This window comes from Microtus oregoni, unplaced genomic scaffold (assembly GCF_018167655.1).
Source record: "Microtus oregoni isolate MIOR12 unplaced genomic scaffold, Mior012 000058F_ref0000040, whole genome shotgun sequence".
In the NCBI taxonomy this organism is placed as follows: domain Eukaryota; kingdom Metazoa; phylum Chordata; class Mammalia; order Rodentia; family Cricetidae; genus Microtus; species Microtus oregoni.
The window spans coordinates 9,019,153-9,042,424 of NW_024543834.1; the positions used below are offsets into that span (position 1 = coordinate 9,019,153).

Consider the following 23,272-nt stretch of genomic DNA (forward strand, 5'->3'; position numbering starts at 1 on the left):
GCTTCGATAATGGTGTCTAGATGAGTTTAAGACCAGTCTGGGTTCCATGAGATCCCATCAGAAACCCCCAGTCAAGGTGCAGTTACACACAGAGACCTTTCTTCTAGTAGCACTGAGATGGCATACCCATGCAAGCCTGCCGGATATTCTGAGTTAGGACTGCCCCTTTTCTTTCCGACCAAAGCCTGGCAATGCTTTCGCGGACATTCTAGGCTTTCTCATTTTCATGCCATCCCTTCCTGTCACACGGGGCTTACAAACAGCTGGACTTTCCTCCTTTCCCATCCTCCTCCTATGGGCAGCTGCAAGATTTACAGCTCGCTTGCCCTGTTTTCTCTCAAACTCTAATTGTCCTATTTCTGGATTCCAAATCCACCTGAAAGGGACCTCATACTGCAATCACAGTGCCTGGAAGAGAATCCTGGGATAATCACCCTCAAGTCAGTCCATGGAGGCCAAAGCAGGGGCAGGGGGTGGGGGCACGATAGTGCGCCATCCAAAAAGTCATGCATGCACAGACACTTTAAGAGCCTACAGAAAAAGGCAGCCGGTGGTGGCGCACACCTTTAATCCCAGCACTTAGGAGGCAAAGGCAGGCGGATCTCTGTGAGTTTGAGGCCAGCCTAGACTACAAGAGCTAGTTCCAGGACAGGCTCCAAAGCCACAGAGAAACCTTGTCTCGAAAATCCAAAAACAGTCTACAGAGAGGCTCAAAAGGACCTTAACTGAACATCTTAAAATGTCCTGTCCTGTCTTCTCCTTGGAATTCTAGGATGTTATATAAACTCCTACTGCTCCTGTACAGTGGAATCATGCCCTCTCCTCTGTTCAAAGGGCCCTACCTCACTTCTCCCTGATCCTCTCTTGCCTTTACTCCTCCCTCACCCACCCCTCTATCCAGGAACCAGTACAGGGCTTCTCATTATGTAAGACAATAAAAACAAGTACAAATTTTAAAATGAGGATACTATCCAACAACAGACATCTCCCCAGCACTAAGGAGAGGCTGCCTATCCGCTGCAGGAGAAAAGGTTAGACTAGTTTAAGAAGAATGACAACAGCAAAACTTGAGAGGTTTATTAAAGCATCTTATCACAAAAATGGAAACGTACAAATGAGAAGCATGCAACCATCCTCTTCCACAGACAAGTTACAACGCTGTTTCCTGTTTCATAGAGCTGGGAACTACAAATCGTACACCCAACTCGTTCATCCTAAACACTGCATTCATTCTCTTGAAACTATCCAGGGCATCAAACATCCGAAACACAAACCATTATACAATCAAAGTGCAAAGTTAAAAAAGAAAATATGGAGAACGCCCTTCCCCTCCCTACCCCTTAGTTAAAAGCTAACAATGGCACTTTGCTCTTGCTTAACCGAGATTGTCTTCAGAAAGTCTCTAAAATGTGATACTTAACAAAAAGTTTTTAATAAATGTCCAAAAGCTCCTTAGTGTTTGAAAATAAATGCTCAGACAAGACAGTGCACTTTATATCAAACAAGTCTGAGAGCCCTGCGTTGCAGCTTTCTGTAAAATAAACAAGACAAGAAGCTGGTATAGGCTTTATTGACAAGGCACAATGTCCTTAGGCAGGCAGGTAAGGAGGCGGTGGCTCTTTCTCAGGCATCTTCACGGCCATTTCATAGGTTGGCAAAACATACTGAAGAGAGAAAAGAATTACATCAGGCAATGTCCTTTTACATTCTTTTCTAGAATAATTAGTTTTCAGACTACGTCCTAAGTAGGAGCTCACAACCCTGAGGAAGAGCTGAACTGTTAGCTCACAGACATCCACACTCAGTGACACAATGACTCAAGATCAGGGTAGCCAGAACTGAGGAAGGGTCGCTGTATGTGTGATGTGTTATGGTTTGAATGCATAGGCTCATATATTTGAATTCTTAATCAGCACAGGGTGGAACTCCTCGATAGGATTAGAAGAATTAGGAGGAATGGCCTTGTTAACTGGGAGTAGGCTTTGAGTTTCAAAAACCCATGCCAGGCCTAGTCTGTTTCTCTCTTTTTCTCTCAGCTACTTCTCCAGCATCCCACCTGTCCCACACCCTCCACGATGATAACAGACTGAGCCTCTGAAACTGTAAACAAGCCCCAACCAAATGCTTTCTTTTCTTTTCTTTTTTTTCCAAAATAAGAGTTGCCTTGGTCATGGTGTTTCTTCATAGCAATAGGACAGTGACCAAGACAGGACTGAGAGATGTATGAGATGTATGTATGTATGTATGTATGTGGGTGGGGATGGATGGATGAGATGAATGGGATGGAGGGATGAATGGATGGATGGGATAGAGGGAAGGAGGGGAGGGAGGGAGGGAGGAGATAAGATGGGATGGGATAGATGGATGAGATGGATGGGATAGATGGGATGAACTAGAGGGAAGGGTGGAAGGGAGGGGTAAGATGGGATGAATGGGTGGATGGATGGATTAGATGGGATGAACTAGAGGGAAGGGTGGAAGGGAGGGGTAAGATGGGATGAATGGGTGGATGGATGGATAAGATGGGATGGATGGATGGATGGGATGGAGGGATAGATGGTTGGGGAGATGGATGGAGGGATGGGATGGAAGATGGATGGATGGCAGAATTAGAATTCTTCCTCTGGACTAACCTGGAAGATGGACTTAACATACTAACCCATGTGTATTAAAAAAAAACCACACACACAGGCAACCAATAAAGCTCCAGTCATAACTGTACATCAAGGGCTGAGATCAGCTGGATGTGGTGGCACAAACCTTTAGTCCCAGTGCTAGGGAGGCGATAGGTAGGTGGCTCTCTCTGAGTTCGAGGCCAGCCTGGTCTACAAGAGTTCCAGAACTGGGTTACACAATGTTGGAAAAAACAAAAACAAGGGCTGAGGATCTGGGTGAAGAGGCCTCACTGACCACTCTACAGGAAGCTGACAGTGCCCCCAAGTTTCATGATAAACTGTACTCAAAGGACAATGACTTTCTATCCTTCCCTTTGAGATAATAGACAAACCTTTCTAAAGCTTACTCTAGCCTAAGAGCCTCCAAGTGACAGGCTGTCTCTACATGAGCCATATGTATCCTATGTGGAAAAACCTAGGAAGATAGAGGGCAGCAAAGAGGGTTCTGAGAGGTGGGGTCAGCACTCAGATTCCATCAAAATCATTATCATTTCTCTCTCACACACACATATTCTCTCCTCTCACCCCCCCTTTCTCCCCTCCCCTTCCTCTCTCCCCACCCACCTCCTCCTCTCCTAGCTTATCTGTCCAGAAAGAAGGTTTGTGAGGACCACTAACAAATAAACCTAAGAGTCAAGCTAGGTCAACAGTGCAAAGAGATCTAGCCCTGTGTGCACAATATTCCCAATGAAAAATGCTAAATCTTATGCATTCATGGGTTCAAGTTATTCGTGTCTGAAACCACAGTTATGGTACAGAACAAATATTCAAGTCCCACATTGCTTTCTGGAGGTGTCAGTAAGAGCGAACTACAGTTTGGTGTAACAGTAGTTAACCTGTGGAGGCGCTTCAAAGGCAGGGTAAACAGCAATCTCCGGCACATTTCTGTTGTTGATGTACTTGTAGCAGTTCCAAACACAATTGATTAGGTAAGCCTGAAAGGAAAACAAAGCTCAGCAGGATGCTCTGGGGCAGAGGACCTCCATGACTTCTGCACTATCTGTGAAGAAGGAACCCATTTCACACAGGTTCACTCCCAATTGGCTCTCATTAAACATCCCAAGTTTCTCATAAAGACACTGGAGATATAGGTCTGTTAACCAACACACTGTGGAGGAAATCCCAGTGCTCCAGTGTTGGGAACTGTAATGGATTCCCACTACAAACCATGAAGCACTACTGAAAACATAAAAGTGCCAAGCACTCTGTGGGTCCAAGACAGGGGGAGTCTACCCCTTACCAGAAAGACCTCTCTACTACTGTGCCAGAAATGACACTATCACTACAAATTCTACATCTCTTGTGACCCATAAGGAGAGAGACAGGGGAAAGGGTTACTGGGAAGTCTCACCAGAACCCCCAAATGTGAATCACAAGCTCCATACCTTAAAAATGATGAATATCAAAAAGAACACAAGAACAATGAACAGAAGGCAGCTGGAGTCCAAAGCCAGAAGGTCATCTTTGTAGGGGAAATCAGGCTGTTAAAACACAAACATACAATGACAACTCCTCTATGGCACTGTGCTTCTGATAATCTCAAGAGCATTTTAAGAACATGGCAAAAGGCAACAAAGTCAGAAGTGACAGACTATTTTAAATTTACACACAGGAACTACTAACACAGCATGTCTGAACCCCTTATCATGAACAGATACACTCATTGCTTTAGACGTACTTGTTTAATAGCTAGGATAACTAACTAAAAAGTCTAAACAGAGCTAATATTCTTTTTACTGACCACCATTGTCCACCTTTCTGGGCTTTGACAAAATGTAATCACCTGTATGGCAACCAACTTTGCCCTGGGTCAGTAAATCAGAAGGAGCCAAAATTGCTCATGTTCCCAGGGCTATTTCGTCTTCCATAAAGAAAGTTAACTTTTCTAGGAGGCAAATATTGGTCTCAACTCTGCATTTGATGGGTAAAAAGGAAACATGCCACTGTCCACAGGCCAAGCAAGAGGATGTGATCTACTGCGGACATACTCGCTGTACTGGGAAGGGTCAGTGCATTCACTGACTCCGGACCAGGCGATGAGTTCAGTGTTAGGAGAAGGGCATGAGAAGGGAAGTGAGGGTTTAAAATTGGCCAGCAGAAGAAGTTACCCTCGAATTAAAAAGACTAAGCCAATCAAATAGAGGGGGGAAAACACCAGGGTCTGTAAAAGAACAAGGGTGTTGTTTGATATTCTCTCCTACACACCTGTCCTTAGACTTGTAGCTGTCTTCAATGGGAATGCTGGACTTTCACACACGGAATGTGACTAATACACAGGAGACTGTATATGCCAAGAACTGTAGAAAAGGAAGCAGGGGCCTACCTGTGATATTTCAGTTAGACGACAGGCTTAGAGAACGACACTTAGGAAGCTTCCAATCACAGGGGACCAGGCCCACTGCCTGTACTAGCTACCCCTCTCTAGTCTCCACAGAGGTTTACTTTCCATGGCTCCCTCATATTCATTGCTGCCTCAGAGATTCTCATCTCATCTCTCTTAACTTTTTTTTTTTCTGATTTCTCTTATCTCAATTCCTAATCAAGTCCCTCAGTATTGTTCAAATCTCACATCCAACCTCAGGTCTACAACCCAAGGCTTACTTACTCAGAAAGCTGCCCTCACTTAATGATACATCACTAAACATCACTCTTCTGATCCTTCATTAGACAATCTCTATGAAGTACCCTGAACCCAGCCCCTAAGAAGCAATCAATAAATGTTTCTGGAGTAAAAGATTTATTTGATGGCATTCAAAATGGACCAGACATCTAGACATAGGCAGGAAAGATTCTCAAAGACAACATCTGGAAGTACACTAAGGATAACTGCCCCACCAGCTTTCATCTGCTCGCACCCCACACTTTCTTCATCAGACTCTCCCACAAAACCCTCCTTGACCACTTCAGCTTGGAATATCCCCTACCCCTCTACCCCACTATATGGCATTAATCTAAGTTTTTTATTAACTCAGACCACCAATGGGGCAGGTAATTTATGGCCTAATAAAGTGTATTCTTATACCCTGACTCCTCAATACATGCTGGTTCCCCAAAGAGCAAAGTTCTCTTTACAGCTGCAGTATTCACCAAAGGTGTCTAGCACAGGATATAGCAGGCATGCTAACACAGTAGACATCTAGGATAGAGCAGGCATGCAGACACAGTAGACATAGTAGGGCTAGGATACAGTGGGCATACAGACATAGTAGACATACTAGGATAGAGCAGGCATGCAGACATAGTAAGGCTAGGATACAGTGGGCATGTAGACATAGTAGACATAGTAGGGCGAGGATACAGTGGACACACAGATGCACTACCATTCTGATAAAGAGGATACCCTTAATAAGTACCAAATACAGTCAAATATTCTACTGAAACACATTAGCTCAACTATTTCTTCCACACTCTCTTTACGGACCTTTAGTACTGGGCTGTCCAAATGGTATGGTACAAATTATGGTATCTTACAGGTTTTAACACAGAAGTGATTTTAAGATATGATAAAAAGCAAAGACAGTTAAAAATAGTCCCTAAGGATGCCTTAGGATTGCAATCAGAATATTTTACTTAAGTGGAAGAGTTTAAATAGCCCACACACTTACTAACTGATCCAGATACTCTTTGATTCTTGGCAAGTAAGTGAGAGAACTGATGGCCACCAGACAACTGAGAACAAAGTCAAAAAGCCGGTAGCAGAAGAACGGAATCAGCCAGCCCACTTGATACTGCAGAAGAAAAAAACATTTAGTATACGTATAAAACTACTCCCTTTGCTAAAGGTCAAACTAGGAAAGATGAAAAGACTTACGGAAATTGCTCCATATACCAGCATTGAGCTGATGATAAACATGAGAACAGAGACGGCAAAAAGAACGCAGGCATTATCTAAGAAAACAAAAATGGAACTCTAAGTAAGCAACATATGCAATGAAAGAAACTAAACTCTTCATGAGAAAACGACGCTGCAAAACGTTTACATGTAAATGTTTAAATTAACTCTAATTACTTTCAAAACAGGCTCTCAAAAGATCTAGAAAAAAAAGAAAATCTAAGAATCTTGAGACATTTATACATGCCTTTCCATGTTAAACTGATGCAACAACTCGCTGTGTTTAGGATGAAACATTAACCACGTAACTCGGCAGGAAAACAGGTCCCTTGTGCCTCTACATGTTGGAGTGCAAAAAGACAATTAAAACCCAACACGGCAAGTGGAAACACAGGCAGAATCAATGAAAAAATTATGAAAGAATTCACACAAGCTGGTTTTGTGAGATGAGGGTTTAACTGGAAGGAAAAGCTGCTGTTTGCTTAGAAGACAGATGAGCTACACACAGAAAACTACAGATGTATCTCTTGCTTTGATAAGAATACAACTGAAATTCAAAGTTCTCCATTCACCCCACCCCAGCATCTTAAACCTTTAACCACAGCAGCTTCTTTCTGTTTGCCTTCTCTCCCTACACACGTCTCCCCAACTCAACTCCTCCTCAGTCTGCATTAATCCCACATTCACTAGTTCCTTCAAAACACACCCAAATAATCCCAAACAATATCAAACCATACTTGACTGGCTGAGTTTCTTCACAACATGAGTTGATCCTATGACTCTGGACAGACACTAATAAACTCAAGGGAGAGGGGGCACATGGAGATAAGCTCAGCTTGTTGCTCTTGCAGAGGACCCAAGTACAGTTCCCAGCACCCAGAACTCCAGTTCCAGGAACTCGATGCCTCTGGCGCCCAGGCACCTGCACTCACGTGCACATTCTCCTTTACATACGCACAACTGAAAGCTTCGAAAAAGCTAAAGGGCAACAAAAATGAAGAGTAACCACTAAATATTCACACTATTGGATGTTTGTACACATAATCTTATCACTGGGCATTATAAACACCAGCAGGATTTCACATAAATGGCCGTATCATCTCAGAGTACCCTCATTGTTAAGGATTTCACATAAATGGCTGTGTCATCTCAGAGTACCCTCATTGTTAAGGATTTCAAAGCTCTTTCCACTCAACGATTAAGTTACAAAGCAAGACCGACCCTGACTCAAAATACTGAGGTATTAATAAGTCTCTAAAATTTTATTTATTATTATTTGGAGATGGGAGAGGGGATTTCAAATACTACTACTCTCGAAAAATATGATAAAAGGCTATTTTTTTGTCACTTCTCAGAGTCAATGTCATAAGGATTATTTAAAAGAATCAGAAGACTTCTCATTTTTAAAAAACATTATAAATGCCCATCAGTTGATTTCATTTTATTGTGTATTACAGTCACTGAACTCTTCTTGGTTCCTGGAAAATTAATTTATCCATGAAGACAAAAAATCATTTAACAACAACAACAAAAGACACAGATGAGTACTTGGAGACATTGTAACAGTTAAGAAGTTCAGTGCTCTTATAGAACCTGGGTTTGGTCCCCAGCACCTGCATGGTAACTTACAAACTCCAGTTCACATCACCTTCCTCTGGCCTCTGCAGACACTGAACACACATGATGTGCATACGTACGTACATGCAGGCAAAACAGTAACAAATAAAGCAATTATTTAAAAAAAAAAAACACCAATCTTCATCCTTGGATCACAGGTGGTCACAAATATAAAGAAGTTCAGAACTTCGTATTAAAATCTATAATATTAGAAACACACTCATGATCTGGGAACAGTTTTCTGAACTGAAATTTCACAACTAAGCATATTGAAATTGTACTTTCTGTCTAAATATTGAATTTATGACATAACTTGCAATAATATAAATTCAACGAGAAATGTTTTATACCTGTATTTTAAAGAACTGGTAATAAAAAATAACTGCTGTCAGGGAATAAACGGGTCTAACAGGACAATTCCTATGACTGTTGTAGGGCTAGTTTCTTTTTAATAGTGGTGTTAGTCCCTTTTCACATAAACAAGGGAACTGTGCACTGTGTTTTATACTCTACTGCAATAGACCATTTGTTCTAACACCAAATTTCTGACCCTGGCTACACATGGCTAAGTAAGCCCTGAGAAGTCTCAAACCAGTTTTATTTCCCATCTCCTCTGTCTTGTTTCTACAGTCAAGGCATACATACAACCATACACTTCTCCAAAACATACTAATTTATTACATCTTCTGTCCAGAAATGTTCTACAGTAATTCTTGCTGAATATCTCTGGGGAAAGTCATCAAAAATAACTTTCTTGTCTCAACAAGTAGCTTAAATAACATTCAACTTGTTACTTACTATGCAATTATTTAACCTTCTGAAGTATAACTAACTGAAGCATAATTTCCTTAACCTTCCTCCAACATTCATATGAAGACTATAATTGGCTTTATATATAAGAACTTGGCAGTGATATCTTTTAAAGTTAAAAACTTACCAGCCATTCTCTCAGATGAATAGTAATTACCAATGACTTCATACTGAATGTTGACAGCTGGCATGGAGTTTGGATGAGTTACTTCCACAGTCAGCAAAATCGCCATCAATAGGTTGACCACCTGAGAGACAACAGATGACCATTAACTTCCATCAGGGAACAGTCTCCATAGTCTCTAGACACATTCCATACTGCTTCACCTGCAGTAACAAGGCTGTGAGATAGCAGACACTCATAAAACATGGTGAGAACAGTTACAGGCCATAGCATATATAAAGATGCAGAACCCTGTGTTAATGCCAATAAACCAGAATAAAATGTACTGAAAGCAAAATTAGGGCATCATCACAAACTTCAAGTCCAGAGGCACATATTTCTTCACACGCCAACACACAGATGCCTGCAACTCCCCCAAAGCACCCCCATCCATTTGGTTCAAGTTTAAAAGATTCCCTAAAGGAGTGATGATGCTCCCCCCACCCCCATCCCCGCATTGGTCCTAATTCTGCCACCGGAGCCAGTGTGTTCCTCTAATACGCACAGCAGCCCCCAAACACCACAGGGACTAAACATCTGGGCCCTCCAACCACTCCTCTACCTTTCTAGCATGGTTTAGCCATCTGCCTAGTTTCCCTTTGTGTAACCAACCTTTGTGTCCCCAACCTGGTTCACAAATTCCAAAGGCAATGTACTTACTGGTTTTGTACATTTTTGCAATGTCACACAAGAATAACTCTATACAATTCAAAATTGTTTTTCCATACTTAATCTGATAAGCTATCTGCAACCTACACAGTTAGATTCAAAGGCTTGGACATGATCTTTACGGAAACTGTAAGTAAATTTCATCTGATTACATTCCCTCCCACAAAGATTTTTCCAGATTTTATCATCCTACAGACCAATTTTCTGTGGTCTTCATTTTTGAAATGTAACCATCATGAAACAATCAATAGTCCCGTGTCAGCCACGAAGGAAGGAAGGAAGGAAGGAAGGAAGGAAGGAAGGAAGGAAGGACGGACGGACTAAGAAATACCTTGGGACGTTGCTAAACATCTTGCTGAAATCCTATCCCAGCCGATGAATTTCCCTAGCCTATCAGGGACACAAACCCCACTTTGACATTGTACAGTGCTCTCTGGCTGTGGTCCCTACAGCCTCATAGCACATATATATGACCTCAAGGATCAGAAACTGTCCTGGTGAAGATTCAATATGGAAACCAGTAAGGTATGAAGACAAGACAAACTCCACAATTAAAGCTCATAGAATCTGCCCTCCTCCTCTTAGAAGTCCCAACATTTGACACTCCAAAGTGTTCCAGCAACAATACCTAAAACTCCTCTCCCCTGTCCACCCTAAATGATGGATGGATGGTAACACCCAAGAAAGGCATTTTCTTTATATCAGGTCAAGCCTTCAAACATTTGGTAGAAAAGCAGACCATGTTTTATCTTCAAGTTAGAAATGTTATCTTGTGTTGGGAAATCAGTTTGAAATCCATTCAGCAAACTCTTGTTTGCTGACAATTATGATAACATAATTATCACCATAGTTTAAAAAAAAAAAGCTTAGCATGGCACAGAAAAACACTCATGTCAAGGAAAACACGCAAATCTAGCTACCAAATGAAGGAAATGAAGTACCAACACAACTTAGAGGGTTTAAATATATATTTCCATGCATGTGTGTACGTAGTTGTATACAGGCTGAAGTTCATATGTCCAAAATATTTTTATCACATGTATGACTTTTTAAAAAAATATCTTTTTTTTCTACAAATTATCATAGAATTTTCCACTGTCCTTGCCTAGTTCACTTCACTGTGGGTAGTACTTTGAATATGACAGTAATCAATCTAGAAAACTGTTGAAAGGAGGCTGCTTGTTTGTTTCCCGGCTACCCAGACTCCTGAAAATAATCACACAGAAACCATATTATTTAAATCACTGCTTGGCCCATTAGCTCTAGCTTCTTATTGGCTAACTCTTACATCTTAATTTAACCCATTTCCATTAATCTGTGTATCGCCACATGGCTGTGGCTTACCAGGTAAAGTTCCCAGCGCCTGTCTCTAGTGGCTCCATGGCTTCTCTCTGTCTCCGCCCTTCTTTCTCCCAGCATTCAGTTTAGTTTTCCCTGCCTAGCTCTGTTCTCCTATAGTTCTGCTATAGGCCCAAAGCAGTTCCTTTATTAACCAATGATACAGCACACAGAGGGGAATCCCACATCAGAAAACCAGTACTTGTAATCCAAAACACTTACCACTAAGCACCTACTCCACACTCATATGCAACTTATGTTAAATTCAGCTGACAGAGTTCTAAGCTCCTGTTGGATTTTTCAAGAAATCAAAACTGTAATCCTAAAGTTTAAAAAGTCTTTAAAATATTCTACTAAAAACTTTTCCAAAATATTCATGACCTTTCCTGCACTGTATTCAGGAAAAGAAGTTGAAAATAAAGGCTTGTAAGCCTAGTAACAAGGCCAGGTAGAACATAGCACATGTGTCAACAACATAGGCCAAGCAGACTTTAAAAGCCTTCTGCACACCTCACGTGAGTAAATAAGCAGTGGGAAAACAATGGAGGGCCTTTTACTTGGAGAAAGGAACAAGGGCAAACCCAGGGAAGCACTCAGGCCTAAGGCAGCAATTCCTCCTTGATTCAATCATACCCATCCCAGAAGACTCAAGGACTGGGGGGAGGTTACTTTTCTTTAACGATACATAGCATTTGTACATCTCGATAGAGTACAATGTTAAGTTTTAATACACTTATACACCATATACTACTGGTCAATTCAAGGCACATAATGCCATAACCTTAAAACATTTGTTTGCGATGAGAACACTCGTATAACTGGTTAGCTCTTTCTGATTTTTGGTGCAATATTGACAGCTGTAATTATCCTCTTTGCAAGAGAACACTAATTTTACTCTTATCTTGTTGCTTACTGTCCCCTCACCTTCCCTTTCAGTGTCTAGTAACCACTATCCTGTAAGTCTATAAACTAAGCTAATTTGTAATCTGTAAGTAAAGCCACACATTTGTCTTTCTGTAGCTCTCTTATGTCAGTTGTAGCGTCAGTTCTATCCATGTTGCTGCAAATGACAATTTTGTTCATTACTGCTAATAGTATCCATTGTGAACGCAGACCCTGTTTTCCTTATCTGTTGATATCAATGAAGACCTCAGCTGACTCCCTACCTGGTCTACTGTGAACAACACTGCAATAAACAGATCTCTTTGATACACTGATTTCGTTTTCTGTGGATAAGAACCCACTAGTGGGATTTATGGGTTCTATGGCAGTTCTTTTAATCTCAAGAGCCCCACACTGTTCTACCAAAAGTGGCTATACTACATTCCCATACAGTGAAGATGTTCCTTTCTCCATTTCCTTGCCAACATGTCACTTTTTGTCTGGCTGACTCACTCACTGGGGTAAGAAGCTAACTCATGACATTCAGAGTTTTTTTATGTACTTGTTGGTCTTATTAATCTTCTTTTACTTCTTTTGTCTATTCATCTCATTTTCCCATTTTAAATTTGATTATTTGTTTTTGCTGGTGAGTTCTTGATATACTTTGGGTATTAACCTCTTGTGAGAAAGTTTCCAAATATCCTCTGCCATTTCTAAAGGTAGCCTGTTCACTATTCTGATTCTCTTGCAGTGAGGAAGCCTTTTAGTTTGATGCAATCCCATGTGTGTGTGCTTTCCTTTGTTGACTATGCATTTATATTCTTGCCCAGACTATCCTGGCTGCTGTGTGTGTGTGTGTGTGTGTGTGTGTGTGTGTGTGTGTGTGTGTGTGTTTTCCCTTCTGGTCAACTTGGCACAAGCTACAGTCATCTGAAAAGAGGGACTCTCAATTGGAAAAATGCCTCAGTAAGATCTTCCTCCAGGCAAGTGTGTAGTTCACTCCATCTTCTCCCTTAGTAATTGATGTGGGAGCGCCAGCTCCCTGGGGATGCTGTTACCACGGGACAGGTGGTCCTGATAGGTATTAGAAAGCAGGCTGAGACCAGGAAGCAGATCTCCTCCATAGCCTCTGCTCCAGTTCCTCCAGGTTCCTGCCCTGACTTTCCCCCTATGATGGACTTATGTGGAAGTGAAAGCAAACCAAATGCTTTCCTCCCTAAGTTGCTTTCAGTCATGGTCTTTCATCACAGCAATAGAAGACTAATGTCAGTGCTTCCCCTATTTTCTCTCCCACAAGGCTTAGTTTCAAGTTTTCATAGTCAAGGATTTTGTAATATTTAAGCTGCCTTTTCTGTACGAGAGAGGAGGGTCTCATTTCTTTGTTCTACAGTTGTGGACATGCAGTTTCCCCAGCACTATTTACTGAGAACAATGTGCTTGCCCGGGCACTTATTTCTGGCACCTCTGTTGAAAATCACTTGGCTGTTGAAAGTGTGGGTTATTTTTCGGTTCTCCAGTCTGTCCCATTGGTCCTCCCGTCTATTTTTGTAGAAGGACTGTGAATGCCATACTGAAACTAACAGTGTCATACTTCCAGCCTTGGTCTTTTTGCTCGAGACTTTGTTGGTACAGTCTCAGGTGGTTTCACTCAACTTTTAGAAGTTGTTTTCTCCTAGTAAGGGGAAAGGCAACACGACAGGGACTGCCTTACACTTACAGATCCCTTTTGTAGTATGGGTCCTAACAATACTAATTCTGATTCATGAATACAGAACGCCTTTCCATTTGTTTGTGACCTGTTCAAAGTCTTACATCAATGTTTTATTTTCACTGTGGATTCTTTTACCTCCTGGTTAACGTAGGGGTGTTTTTCTTGTTTTGTTTTTATAGCTATGACAAGTTGAGTGCTTAATTTCTCTTTCAGATAGTTCACTACTAGCACAGAAACAAGCTACTATTTTTGAAGTTGCTTTACTATTCCACAACTTTTTTATTAGTTCTCAGTTGCTTTTTAGTCTTTGGGATTCTCTACGTATCTGATTGTGTCATCTGCAAATACAGAGCCATGACCTCCTCCTTTCCAACCCGTTAAGTGCTTTATCTGTTTCTCTTGTCAAACTGCTCTGCCTAGGACTTTCAATACCTTGTGAACAGCAGTGTTAGTAGGCACTGTTAATTGGTTTCTGATCTGAGAGAAGAGTTATTTTGGTATGGTGCTGGCTGTCAGTATTATGTGGCTTTTATTGTGGTGCATATCTACTTTAAGAGTAAATATTTTTCAACTATTACATTTATAGATGTTTTGCCTGAATGCCTGTCAGTGCAGTGTGTATGTCTGGGGCTGCCTGGAGGAGGCTAGATGAGGGTGTCTGATCCCTGGAACTGGAGTTAGACAGTTTTGAGCCACCACATGGGTGCTGGGAATTGAACTCTTAACCACTGGGTCATCTCTCCAGTCCCACTTTTTTCATGTGATGAAATTTAACAAATTTAACATAACTATACCTACAAAAACGATTATATGGATTCAGTCCTTTATCCTATGTATATATGTTTATTAATTTACATGGATTGGTCTACCCTTGAATCCTTAGGATAAATCCCACTTGATCACAAGGATTTATTTATGTGATATTGAATTCTGTTTACTAATGTTTTTTTGGGAATGTCTGCATTATTCATCAGATATCTGCCTAAAGTGTTTTAAGAGCTTTTTATTGTTTGTGTGCCCCATATGTATAGACTAATTTGGAAATACAGTAGCGGCTCCTTAAATATTTTATAGAATGCATTGGTGAGATAATCAGGTCCTACACTTTTTCCTGTTGGGAAACTTTTCACTGCTGATTCAATTCCATTACCTGTTCTATGCTGGTATTCTCCTCTTTACAGGCCATCTTTGAAAACTTAATTCTAAGTGTCCCAATTTATTGGCAGACAGTTCTTTGTACTAGTCTCTTAAATACCTCTACCTTACTGTAGTATCAACTGTTATCACTACCTTTCTCTTTTTTTTTTTTTTTTTTTTTTGGTTTTTCGAGACAGGGTTTCTCTGTGGTTTTGGAGCCTGTCCTGGAACTAGCTCTTGTAGACCAGGCTGGTCTCGAACTCACAGAGATCCGCCTGCCTCTGCCTCCCAAGTGCTGGGATTAAAGGCATGCGCCACCACTGCCCGGCTTACCTTTCTCATATTTGATTCTGATTTTCTTCTTCCTAGCCCAGCATTTGGAAGGCTGAGATGGGGATGGGGTGGGGGGGCATGTGAGTCTGAGGTCAGCGTGGGCTACAAAGTGAGCGCCTCTGAAAAACTATCTGGACACAACAATCAAAACTCAACATTTTAATTTGTAGCCTTTTAAAATTTTTTCTATTTCTGTTCTCATCTTTTTATCTCCTATTGGCTTTGAACTTACTTCTTGTTTTTCTAGCTCCTTGAGAAATATCATTGGTTTGCAACTCTTCTACTTTCGATGTACATACTTCTGGGGCTGTGAATTCCCCCTGGGTTTGAGACAGTGTTGTTACTTTCCTGTTTCAGGAAATCCCACACTCATCCTTTTGGTCTCCTCTTTGCACAGCATTTGGAGACTTGCAGCTTCATCTCCTGGCTTTGGCATGACTCCGTCTCGTGCTTATACCAGTCTCTAGTTCTAGTGAACTATGTTCAGGAGAGTTACTCAGTATGATTTCAGTTCTCAAGAATTTGCTCAGACTCGATTTGTAGCCAACACCTATCCTGCAGAATGGGAAACGCCAACCCTGGAATCCACATTGAAAGTCGTATACAGCTGGATGCGGTGGTGGCCCACACTGTTAATCCCAGCACTCAGAAGGCACAAGGCAAATCTCTGTGAGCTGAGGCCAGCCTGGCCACACAGCTAGTTCCAGACCAGCCAGGTGACCTGCACCCAGAAAATAAATACATACATACATAAAGTGAGCCTAAACAGTGACCCACATCTGTAATCCTAGCACTTTGTGAGATGGGATACACGAGAGAACTGTACAAAAGCTCATAGGTCAGCTAGCCTGGAGAAGTCAGCCTGGCAGAAAACTGCAACAATAGAAGACAAGAACTCTTCTGACCTCCACGCATTCAGGACTGACACATGCATGACTCCCCGCCACACACACAATGTAAACCTAAGTCTCACATCAGTATCCAACTATGGACTTCAGGGAGAAGTATCAATAAACACTTAATTTTTAAGAATATGTTTTATGTGTGTAAGTGTTTTGTCTCCATCTATGTCTGTGCACCATTTGCATGCCTGGTGCCCTCACAAGCCAGAAAGTGCTGGATCCCCTGGAACTCAAGTTCCAAATGGCTGTGAGCTGCCAGTGAAGGATGGAGATAAAGCCTGGGTCCTCTGGAAGAGCAGCTAGTGCTCAACCATTGAACCACCTCTTCAGTTATGATTCTCTAATTAAAAAAAAAAAAATCACCCCTCAGTTTTCCCAGAGTAGATTTCGTCCCAAACCAGTATCTCCTGAGACTACAACTAACATAATGCATTTGATTAGGACACCACGATAAAGATTTCCTAGGCAGGGAGCCCCTTCAGGCAAACTAGTACACAAAACTCAACACAGAATTGCCAAACGATAAAGATTAAATCTGGCCATCTTCAGACAAGATTTCCTTTAGTTGTTTACTATGTTTAATTACAACTAATTTATCCCTATTATTTAAGAGATAATTCATTCTACAACTATCTACTGAATTCCTCAAATATAATTAATAATAAGTTAGCTTCTAGACAGGCTTTTTTTAGTATTATTTCACTACTTTTATAAATCTGAAGATTTTCCTCAATAGATTAGTTTAAAAATTCAAACTCAGACACTTGCAATACAGGCCTGGTGACCTGAGTTCAGTCTCCAGAACTAATATAGAGGTAGAAGAAGAGTTCCACAAATCTGTCCTCTGACCTCCACCTTTTTCCCACATAATCACAAATAGACACATAGAGTAAGAGCAAATTTTAAAAATATTTTTAAATTAATTAAAAGGCAGAAGAGCACTTCAGAGGGAAGAAACAGCATGTACTGAAAGCATAAGCAATGCGGGCGGGGTGGGGGAGACACAAACTTTCAGCTACAGCTATTTAAGGAGACATGACTAATAGGTGAAGGGCCCATGTGGCATGAGGAAATCTGTCCTCACATCTACCTAACGCTAGATTACTTAAGGATAAAACATTCATGAGAAAGACTTGTTACAAACGCTTAAAATGCACTTGAATCATGAAGATTATCGCCATCACCCCAACAGGCTTTTTTAATTCCAAGTTCATGATTCAATACATGAGTTCACATGTAAGAATTTGTTTAAAATAATCTGGCTTCAAATTCTTTAATAAAGGATAAAGAAATGAACTTGAGAAATATAGAAACTTAAGTCTGAACCCACTCTAAAAATGTGTATTACTCATGTCACACGTACTTTTTTTCAACTTAAAAACGCCAGATGCCGCCAACTCTTCAGGTTTGGCACCTCTAATACATGTAACTGATCCTGGTTTGCTGTCCCACAGAACTATTCGAGACCAACCATTAATACTTAAGGGTTTGGTCCAGGTGGTAGCACCACACACCCAATCCCAGCACTCAGGAGGCAGAGACAGGCAGATCTCTGTTTGAGATAGATTCAGATGGGAAAGATCTCTGCATGGGTCACAGTGTTGGATAAACGTATGTAGGCTTGGGAGAGAGAAGAAAAAGAGTGTAGACAGTTTAAAAAAGTAGTAGTTTTAAAAATAAAACAAAGTCTTTAAAGAGACCGTAAAAGTAATATAAAAGAGTACAGAGAGTCATAGATTAAAAGAGTAAAAATACAAATAAGTCACATAAAGATGGAATATACATAAAGAGTTCTGATTATGCATATTATTGTGATTTCTTTGAATTTTTTGACTGCAAAGAGATATTTGATTCTGGGGGCTGCTATGCTAAACCAACATAGATTATTAATTTGAGTCTAAGGATATGTTGCTTTGGAAAAGAGGTTCTGCTTTTGTTTCCACAGAAGATGAGAACCTTTGGATTCCTTCCAGGCTAATGTAGTTTGATGGAACAAGACCGCCCCCCCCCCCAAAAAAAAAAAGTTTTCCGTGAACTCTAAAAATACTCCCCCTCAAAAGCAGGAAGCAGTTTGAAGAAAATTATGCCCAAATTTCCAAAATGATTGCTTACAAATGTCTGTTCTCACCTAAAGGGAGATAAGATATAGAGAGGAGTACTTTGCATTTGTATGGATCTTGGTCTATGGATACAAATTTAAGATCAATTTTGTAACATGTATATTTCTACTCTTGTTTAAGGTATTATGTAATGCATACTTAAAATTACAGATTAATGGAAAATTATAATAGTCAAACTTGTAGTCATGTACGTTAGATTTTCTAAATGTACAGAGATGTATTTCAAATGGATAGGTATTCTTCAACCCTTTCAAAGACCTACAAAGGCTTTTAAAATGTTTCAAGAACTTAGATTTTTCTTGACAGTGAAACATGTCAGCTTCTGGCAGCACCAATTACTTCAGAGAGGTTGACGGACACTGAAGAAACTCATTACGGACTTTGCCTTCAATGTGACAAGGCTAGCCATCTGGGCAAGAAACTGCTCTTGCTTGGACTGCTGGATGGCATGCTGTGTAAACTGGACATGCAGGACCCACAGAACTTGCCAAAAGAAGGTGAGATGGTTCTTTGGGGTTCCTGCCTCATGAAAGAACTGCCAGACATTTTTCAGGGCACAGAAGAAAGTAACTGATGAACTTTACCATTACAAGGCAGAACAGATCTTCAAACTTCCTGCTTCATGGAAAAGTCTGCTGAATACTATGGGCCTGTAATGCCCCAATATTAGAGAAAAACTTTGGGTTACCGTCCAGGCAGCAAGCTGTGTCTGTCAATTCTAAAGTTTTGGAAGTTGCTTACAATGCACTTCCTGTTTACTTAGGGTAATATTACATCCTTCTGGGGTCTTTAAGAGTTGAGGACAGTTAGTTATAGCTTTTCTTAGTTATGATAAAAGATAAATTAGATATGAAACTTTGGACTCACAAAGATAAAATAGATGATGGTATATTTTCTTTAATTTTGCCAGATTAAAAGACTAAATATTATAACTGCAATTCTTTCTTGAAACTGTTTTGTATATGTACTTTTACTATATAAAAGTTAAAAACCTCCCTTTTTAACTAGACAGAAAAGGGGAGATGATGTAGAATTTCCCTCTGTATGCTGTGAATATGATCTATTACCATTGGTTAATAAAGCAGTTGTTTTGGCCAATGACTTAGCAGAGTAAAGTCAGGAGGGAAATCAGAGCAGAGATATATAGAGTAGGCAGAGTCAAGGAGATACCATGTAGTTCCTAAAGGAGAATACTACTGAACAGAACCTTACCTAGTAAACCACAGCCTCATGGAGATAAGTGGATTAATAGAAATGGGTTAATTTAAGATCTAAGAGTTAGTTAATAAGAAGCCAGTGCTAACAGGCCAAACACTGTTGTAATTAATATAGTTTCTGTGTGATTATTCAGGTCTGGCCAGCTGGGAAATGAACAGTCTCCTTCTACAAGCCTGGTCTACAGAGCTAGTTCTGGGACAGCCAGGGATACACACACACACACACACACACACACACACACACACACACCATCTCAACAAACAAACTTAAAGGTTTAGTTTGGTTTTGGAAATAACATTCTATTTAGCCTAGGCTGTCCTATGGCCAGGGTTGGGTTTGAATCCCTGATCCTCCTGACAGCACCTCCCCAGTTTGCTACCATGTCTGGCTTCATACAACTAATTAATTCTTTGATATCTAGGATTGTGCTAGTCTCAGCAAAAAACCCATAGAAGCCAAAGCAAGAAGTCAATGACATCATTATCAGTCACTGACAATGTGTTCAGCCCAGCAGAAAGGAGGGCTATGCCTCCAAGTTTCAACAACCACAAAAAAAAAAAAAAAAAATCAGAAACACAGGCCTTGTTCTAGATAGCCCAACCCAGCTCATCAATGTTCTCGGTCACAGAAAGAGAGAGGTGCTGTCCCCCTTGAGTCAAGGAGCAGAGCTCATGACAAAGTGGGCAGGAAGGGAACAGTGGCAAGGCACAAATAAGGAGGAGAGGACATTCCACCTGTTATCATTCCGTATCTCCATTTTACTAGAGCTTATGGCAGCAGAATGCACAACCAGGACAAGATTTCTGTTTTCATCTCCTGTGCGTACCCCAACTTCATACTGCTATATAGAACTGAGACCTGTCTATTTTTTGAAGTTGCCAACAACACTGTAATAAGCAAAGCAAATGCTCGTTTCCTCCCCTTAATCTGATTAGAATCTGTTATCTCTGCTCATCTTCCTCCCTTGTGACTATAAGTTCCACTTCCCTGGCTATGCTCCAGAGTTATCTGTAACACCACAAACATTAAGGGATGATGTCATGGTGAAGGCAAGCAGCGCTAGAAACTATCATGCTGCAGGTAGTGAGAACAGAGAAGCCAGCAAGGCAGGTCATCTATCCCTTCTGGATGTCCGTCCAGAGTCCTTTACACTGAAGATGGGCAATAAATCTCGGACATGAATTAAAGCACATCAACTGAATTAAACAGTTTACAATCATCTAGCCTGAAAGCTGATGCAAAATAGTATCTCTTTAAAACTGGGGGCAGGGGAGGCAATTCACACCAAGAGTTTCAACTGTATCCATATTTAAACCTCTCAATCCCTATTTTGTTAAAAAATAAAATAAAATAAATGTCCTTGAAGCTGAACAGGTAGCTCAGTGGTAAAAGCACTGGTTGCTCTTCCAAAGGACACCCACACCTACACAGCTAACAGCCATCTGTAACTTCAGGCCCAGGATAATCTAACCTCACTCCACAGGCTATGCACACAAGTAGTACACAGACAAACACGCAGGCAAAACACCTAACAGTTAAAAAAAAAAAAGTCCTTCACTCTTTTTTTCACTCTGCATTCTGAGTTCTCTGTTCATTTTTATAAACAAAACACAGCATTAAAAACTCCTAACAAGGGGTGTAGAGAAATGCTGCCAATAAATCTGAAGGTCTGAAGGGGATGATTTTCCTTCTTCAAAGGGTTTGAAGCCCTTTGTCTGTGGGTGGAGGGATGGAAGAAACAAAAAGATGAAATTTGCAGGCAAGCATCCCAGGCTCTAATCCTATTTGCTCAGCTAAGTTCAACAGAAGGTCATTTTCTGGGAGAAGGCAGGCAGGGGGTTAAGTAAGATATGATGATGGGCAAAATATGAATTAATCATTTAGGAGAATGGAAGACGGTGAGGGACAAAAGAAATTAAAAATCCATACTTTTAGCCAAAGGAAAATAAAAAAAGTAAGCTAGATATACAATCCGGCTGACTGTCATTAACCAATCCAAGTCCAGGGCTACAGCTCAGTTAACACAAACAACTGGCAATTTCATAGAGAAATCGTGATAATTAATAATATAGTAGCAGTAAGTTCTTACTATGTACAAAAGTACAGCAAACATGAAAATAACCTCAGCACAAGCAAATAAATGTACATACACACTCATGCCTTCTTGATGCTCTTTCCTAATCTACATTAAGGATACAAGACTGCAAAAACATCAATAGTGTGGAGGTTTGAGAGCCCCCTGGGGTGGGCTGGGAAACCATCTGCCTGAAGATCTTCATCTGGTGTTCTGCCAAACAGTTACTAATGACTTCAAGACACTGGGCGGGGAAGAGGACAGCAAGAAAAGGGGGAGGAGAGGTCGGAAGTAAACCTCTCCCTCCTTCGCTCCTCATCTAATTATCAGAAACTGCGCAGTGTCTCTAACGTTACCTCCCACCCCCACCCCACAACGAAATCTGAAAGTCATCCAAGTGATCAAATCGACAAGACAAGTTTCTCAAGGCTTCGCAAAGTTTAATAGCAAAAAACTACCTAAAAAGAATCACGGTTTTTGGAAATCGTTGGCAAATCAATTTCAATACAAACAGTCACTAAGAACTGCAGTTTAAAAATATATCACAAAAGCCCGTCTACCCAACCAGGAGTCAACAGGACCGTCCACATGCTGTGACAGAAATCACACAGATCCAGAAGCCCACATAGCAGGCTCCCAATAAACAACTCTTCCGATGCGAGGCGATCTCGAGATGAAAAGCACCTGATAGGCAAGGAGAGGGGTGTACCCGGGGAAATTAACCCAGTGTGGATCCTGGCTCGCGTCTAGACTCAAAACAGACGCCTTTCTGGCTACATCACCAAACGCCTTTAACAAAAACTCTAGGAGGCACAGTCTTTTTAAAAAAAAAAAAAAAGAAGAAGAAGAAGAAGAAGAAGAAGAAGAAGAAGAAGAAGGAAGAGAAGAGAGAAAGAGAAAGAAAGTTGTAAGCCTTTTCTTTCCTTTTCCATTCAGACAAAACAACGTCCGAAAGCTGGCTGCATACCAAGAACGACAATTCTTTCGTGTGCGGGGGGAGGGGGCGAAGACCTGCGTATTCCCCAAATAACGACCCTATTTCTGTCCCTCTCCCAAATCCTCGTGAGCCCTATCTCTCAAAGTCCCCCAGCCTCAGTTCACAGTTAAAGCACCCCGAAAAGTAGCGCCCCCCAACTTCCACGTCCCCGCCCCCCATCCTGAGTCCCACTTGCCGCGCATGCGCAGTGGCCGGGTGGCGCGGCCCTGCCCGCCAGCCCCCTTACCATGTACCAGGTCCCCAGGATAATCGTCCCGGTGCGGACATGACAACAGCCGCAGCACCGGGTGCTGTAGTACTGGCCGCCGCGGCCCTGCTTGAAAGTCATGGACACCATCGGGAACCTCGCGGGCCTCGTCCTCGCCCAGGCCCCTGACAAAAGCTTTCGGCGGCCCAGCGGTTGAACCCAGAAGACTCGGCGACGCTGTCCAGAGCCAAACGACGCGTCTTCTGGCCCGCCCTCGGCCAGGGTCCCTGCCAACTCCTGGGCGCCTGCGCTCTGGGCATCGGGCGCCGTTCTCGCGCGACCTCGGCTCGGCGGCTTTCCCGCCTCCTTTTGCCACATAGAAACCAATGAGGAGCGGAAGGCTGGAGTCCCCCGCTTCTGATTGGAGAAAATGAGGAGATTGAAACAGCTCACGCCCAATCAAAAGTTCAACTCTCTCCGGCGCTGTTTCGGTCGGCGTGAACGTGGCCCTGTTCGCGGTCTGGGGCTGTGTGGATAGAGGGTAACTCGTTGGTTCGCCAGCAACGAGACGGGGTTGGGCGGCGGACAGCGGGCATGGAGATCTCTG

General features: G+C 41.6%; 1 protein-coding gene across 1 annotated transcript; it reads right to left on the minus strand.

The window, feature by feature from the left end:
* Nucleotides 1–1,062: 1,062 nt before the first annotated feature.
* Nucleotides 1,063–23,058, minus strand: Laptm4a (lysosomal protein transmembrane 4 alpha). Its single transcript, XM_041639344.1, has 7 exons — nt 22,705–23,058; nt 9,062–9,182; nt 6,487–6,563; nt 6,281–6,403; nt 4,061–4,156; nt 3,512–3,610; nt 1,063–1,664 (listed from the first exon to the last, which is right to left on the minus strand). The coding sequence occupies exons 1-7, from the start codon at nt 23,041–23,043 to the stop codon at nt 1,590–1,592; spliced, it is 930 nt and encodes a 309-aa protein (XP_041495278.1). The 5' UTR covers nt 23,044–23,058; the 3' UTR covers nt 1,063–1,589.
* Between the last annotated feature and the right edge of the window lie 214 nt (nt 23,059–23,272).

What these genes read in the sequence shown, in the direction of transcription:
- Laptm4a (XM_041639344.1), bottom strand. Translation starts at nt 23,043, where the DNA reads ATGTGGCAAAAGGAGGCGGGAAAGCCGCCGAGCCGAGGTCGCGCGAGA. An exon ending in AAGAGTATCTGGATCAGTTA is followed by an intron (nt 4,157 to 6,280) that starts GTAAGTGTGTGG and finishes GTGTTTTAACAG; the next exon opens with CCTGATTTCCCCTACAAAGA. An exon ending in TGATATTCATCATTTTTAAG is followed by an intron (nt 3,611 to 4,060) that starts GTATGGAGCTTG and finishes TTTTCCTTTCAG; the next exon opens with GCTTACCTAATCAATTGTGT.